The sequence below is a fragment of the Crassostrea angulata genome, chromosome 4 (genome assembly GCF_025612915.1).
Source record: "Crassostrea angulata isolate pt1a10 chromosome 4, ASM2561291v2, whole genome shotgun sequence".
In the NCBI taxonomy this organism is placed as follows: domain Eukaryota; kingdom Metazoa; phylum Mollusca; class Bivalvia; order Ostreida; family Ostreidae; genus Magallana; species Magallana angulata.
The window spans coordinates 9,038,034-9,042,592 of NC_069114.1; the positions used below are offsets into that span (position 1 = coordinate 9,038,034).

At 31.7% G+C, this 4,559-nt stretch overlaps 1 protein-coding gene across 1 annotated transcript; it reads left to right on the plus strand.

Annotated features, from left to right (window-relative positions):
* Nucleotides 1-330: 330 nt before the first annotated feature.
* On the plus strand, nt 331-3,614 carry LOC128182364 (uncharacterized). The gene is made up of 4 exons (XM_052850964.1): nt 331-488; nt 1,364-1,487; nt 2,286-2,356; nt 2,861-3,614. Exons 1-4 carry the CDS (start codon nt 431-433, stop codon nt 3,046-3,048), a joined length of 441 nt encoding a protein of 146 aa, XP_052706924.1. The 5' UTR covers nt 331-430; the 3' UTR covers nt 3,049-3,614.
* The last annotated feature ends 945 nt before the right edge of the window (nt 3,615-4,559 follow it).

A 4,559-nucleotide genomic window follows, 5' to 3' on the forward strand; every position in this document is an offset into this window, starting at 1 on the left:
TGGTACTTTCAGAATTGCTAGATTAGCTCACATCCATGCAATTCAAAGATTTCTGACAAAATCATTATTTTTTTATAAGTAAATCCAACATTTACATTTTATTGTTTCTAAAGGAAACACTTGGTTTATGTAGTAGTATTAATGTTTAACGATAAAAAGATTAACTTAACATTTTTAAGATTGCAGCGGTTTTTCCAGTTTATTTTGATAATTAAGATACCGGTACATTAGACATATTAGATCTTGACATATTTACTCAACATCAATCCTTGATTTCATACGCAATCAAATTTTTAGGGGACAATTTTAGATAACTGATACGAACCAAAGAACAAACAAACAATCCCAAGCACAATGTACCCCCAGAATGAAATGATAGCTGGCAGACCGACCCAGGCGTTGTAGATAAACGTTGATACAACTAGGCAACATGGCGGCTAAACCTTTATTGATAATACTCGGTTTTCTTTCTCTCGCCTTTGTAAAAGGTAAGAACTCCATTTTATTTTTTACTTGTGAATGATTATATTAAATATAGAGTATTCTTGAAGGTATAGTTTTCTAGACATCTGAGATGTTGTTGTCAAAATATATTTTGGGTGGCCTGTTGAATCTGATCTGCGTTCATTTGGATGTATTAACAACATAATTTGTTCTCATTATAAATTTTGTTTATCAGAAAATCAAATAAAACTAAATTCCATTTTAAATAGTATCCATTATAACCTTTTAAGTTTATAAACATAATTCAGTTTTATTAAAAACAAATATTTTCATACAACTTTGATTTTCATGTTTTGTTTATGCCTTCAAACAACAGCATTTACACATCTTTTTAGATGAAGAATAAAATAAATTTAAAAAATCAAATAGTGACAAGTCGGCATTATTTGATTCCACAATTCAACTACCTTTCTCTGTACTGTGACCTATTATCAAATTAGGTCACATTTTCCTGTCACCAGCTTGATAACATACCAACATTGAATTTCAAAATGATTGCAAATAACGTTTATGATCAGGCATATTTTGGCTCTTCTCGGGAATAATGAATTATCGGTGAAATAGATTTTTTACCAACTGAAGAAGGAATAAATTTTCGAATGATTGTCTTAATATCTTTGCGATCGGTATATAGATCTGTAATTATTTGAAAAACATATTTCTGATTGTTTGTTTGGTTTTCTTTTCTTTTTCTTTTTTCATTGAAACTTTTGATAAAGTGATGAAAACAGACATATGAAAAATAGTATGTTCAAAACACTAATTTCTGAGATTCTTTCAGCACAGACATGATCAAACCTGCGCCTCTGTGTCACCTGTACAATCAGTAAATTGTTCTTTGACCCCGTTTGTATTTCAGGTGATTTGGCGTGTTATTCGGACAGCGATTGTGTATTATCCGGGTATCATTGCTGCTCAGGGTCAATATACTGCTGTCCAGATGGGTACATCTGTACCGGAACCTTGACTTGTATCAGCATTGGGTACGTTCCTATATATATTAAAAAACCACACACTTCTTTCTGTTTGTTCATTCATTAATAATGATGATGATGATGATGATGATAATGATAGATGTTGCAAAGGAAGAAATAAACCTGAACATTTTACTTGTAATAATAAAACTTAATAATACTAAATACTAATACTTACTACTAATACTTAATAATGTAACAGTGATGAATAATCCTTCAGTTATATTGAAATGTTTTCCTGTTACTTTTGCAATGAAATAAAATAAATTATCTAAGGTAAAAATTATTTTATCAAGGTTTTGATCAGAAATAACAAAATAAAGAAAAAATGGCGATGCAAAGACATTATTTTTTATTAAATCAATATAAAAGAATTTATGTATAAAGCTTGACCCCTTTAACAAATTGAGTTATTATATTAATGAATCGGCTTTCCACGCAAAACAAGCTTTTATGAGTTGTGTTTGTGCATTGGAATACTAGTTATTTCCACTGATCTAAAATTTGTTTGTTTACTTGTTTGTTTTGGTTTCTTCTAGTCATTGGCCAAATGTTTTTCAGCCATATTGTTCATTTTATTTTGAGTTAGGCAATTACAAAGTCATAGTTAAGGCTTGATTAGGCTCTTTGTTACAGATCAAATAAAATTTTAATTTTATATAGGATCATATTTTAAAAACTCAATTATTTTTTTAGATGTCTTAGGGGTCTTGCTTTTTGCAAAAAAAAATGCTCTTTTGAAACTTGATGAGATATTGTTTGATATTTCCTTTACCGGCATTGCTACTCTTTCTATACTTGATATAGAGTCATTGTCGGTCCAATAGTTGGCGCCATCGTCCTTATCATCAGCTGTGTGGTCTGCTGCGTCTGTTACCGTAAGTAGTTCCATTGGAGGTATACTTCCTAAGATTGAAAGAATGACCGATGGAAGGAAGTGAAATATACAAAAAGCGTAATGACTTGTGGTCCTAAAAATGTAACTATTTCTAGTTGATATATTTCGTTACCATCGGAAATCTAAGAATTACGTTTCACACATTTTTTCTACGATTCATTACGTGTGTTGTATAAACTTGGCGACGTGTCGTGGAGTTTAGTGATTGAAGCGTCCTCTCTACTCAAAGCACACTTTTAATGAATAAAAACTCTTCATCATTTTCATACTTTGGTAAATAGATTGACTACAATTAGCTTAACTTACAGTTTCTTTTATTATTGCAATGCTACTTAATTATTTATATTAGCCTTCATAACTAAGTCACGTGGGTATAATTTCAGATATGCAAGCTAACTCAAGTTGTGCGTTTATTGTTAGATTGAGGGGAAATGGAATTTTATTAGGTATGATTATTTTTTAGCAAATTATGTGTATATATCAGGTCGTAGAAGGAATTTGCCCGCAACAGCATCATACGGACAACAAGCCCAGCCTCAAGTAGCAGTTAGTTACGGACAACAAACGACATATGGACAACCTCAGGGATACGGACAACCTCAAGCATACGGACAACCTCAAGCATACGGACAACCTCAAGGATACCCCCAGAGCCCTCCTGTGAAACAATGAGAACAATTCCTGATAACGAATGGATGAATGATGATGGAGTGACTGTTTTTTTTTCTTTCAAAAGTGTCCATTACCAACTTAATTCTATTTGATTTGATGATTCCAATGTAAGTCGCCCATGTTGTGTGCTTTATATATGTACATTGTATGTCATATCTTTAATAATAGACAAAATGAGAATAAGTGCGAATGACGTTTTAGATTTTTCAAAATTATTCAACATTGTTTTCATATGTTAATTTTAAATACAACACTTTTGTATGCTTTCCCTGGATTTTTTTATCTACATTTTAAAAACAAACAAACAAACAAACAAACAAACAAAACAATAACAACTTTAAGGTTGTTAAAACAAAGACGTTCACTTAAACTGGGATATTACTTAAAATTCATTATATATATACATTGACAATTTTTTTCTATCAACTGCTATTATAAATTCCAATCTGAAATATGACTGTGCCTACATATGATATACGTGTAAAGACCCTAACTTGAAATGAATAACAAAGTTCAATTATATCTTTTGAAGTGTTTGACAAAGAAATATTATATTAATCTTTGAAGCGTGTTTATATGAGTTTAGTCTGTTGCCTAATCCTTCTGAATCATCAATAAAATATGTTTAAATTAAATTAAAGGACTATCAACGTTTTTCCTGTATCACGCACTGCCTCTGTAAAAACCGAAAAGATTAATACACCGCAAACACTAAAAACGTGGTGTACTAAAGAGTAGTGACGGGTTTGAAAAGGAAAGCAACCCGGATGAGATACCCCAAATTCATTTCTGTAAAATAATTAAGAAACCTAAACAACGCTTGGCGTCCCGTAGGAGACGTATTTTCTTGCTTTCTAGAATCAAATTAATGATATCCCTAATAGTGTTGTATAACCGCTTACTATAAACCCTTGTCAGAATCACTCGGCACACCTCGGCCGATTCGTAACTCATCTAAACTGTTTGATGTAGGTTACGGAATCGACCGAGGTTTGCCGAATGTGACAGAATCCCTGATACGCTACGTTCTGATTGGCTGCTGTTATGTTGTTTGGTGATACAGCTGTAACGATTTAATCATGTGATACAGCTGTAACGATTTAATCATGTGATACAGCTGTAACGATTTAATCATGTGATACAGCTGTAACGATTTAATCATGTGATACAGCTGTAACGATTTAATCATCTTCTTGTTTATGTGCTTTTTGTGAAAGATCCGGTGTTTCATAGCAGTCTACACGTTTTCAATTTTAGTGCCCTTTACAACGATTATTATAATTCAAATGCTATTTGTATATGCAGGTTTTGCAGATATTCTTCATATAATAACGAACAATTATTTAAAAGGTTTTATTTTATCCTCCCCAGTTATAAGTCCAAAAAGTATTTACGATGCAATATTACACCATATAATGATTGATAAATTGCGTTATCTTCTGTTTATCGTTATTCGAATTATCACAAATATACTATTGTAACGTTTTTGGGTTCAGGTATTCGGCTGCTCT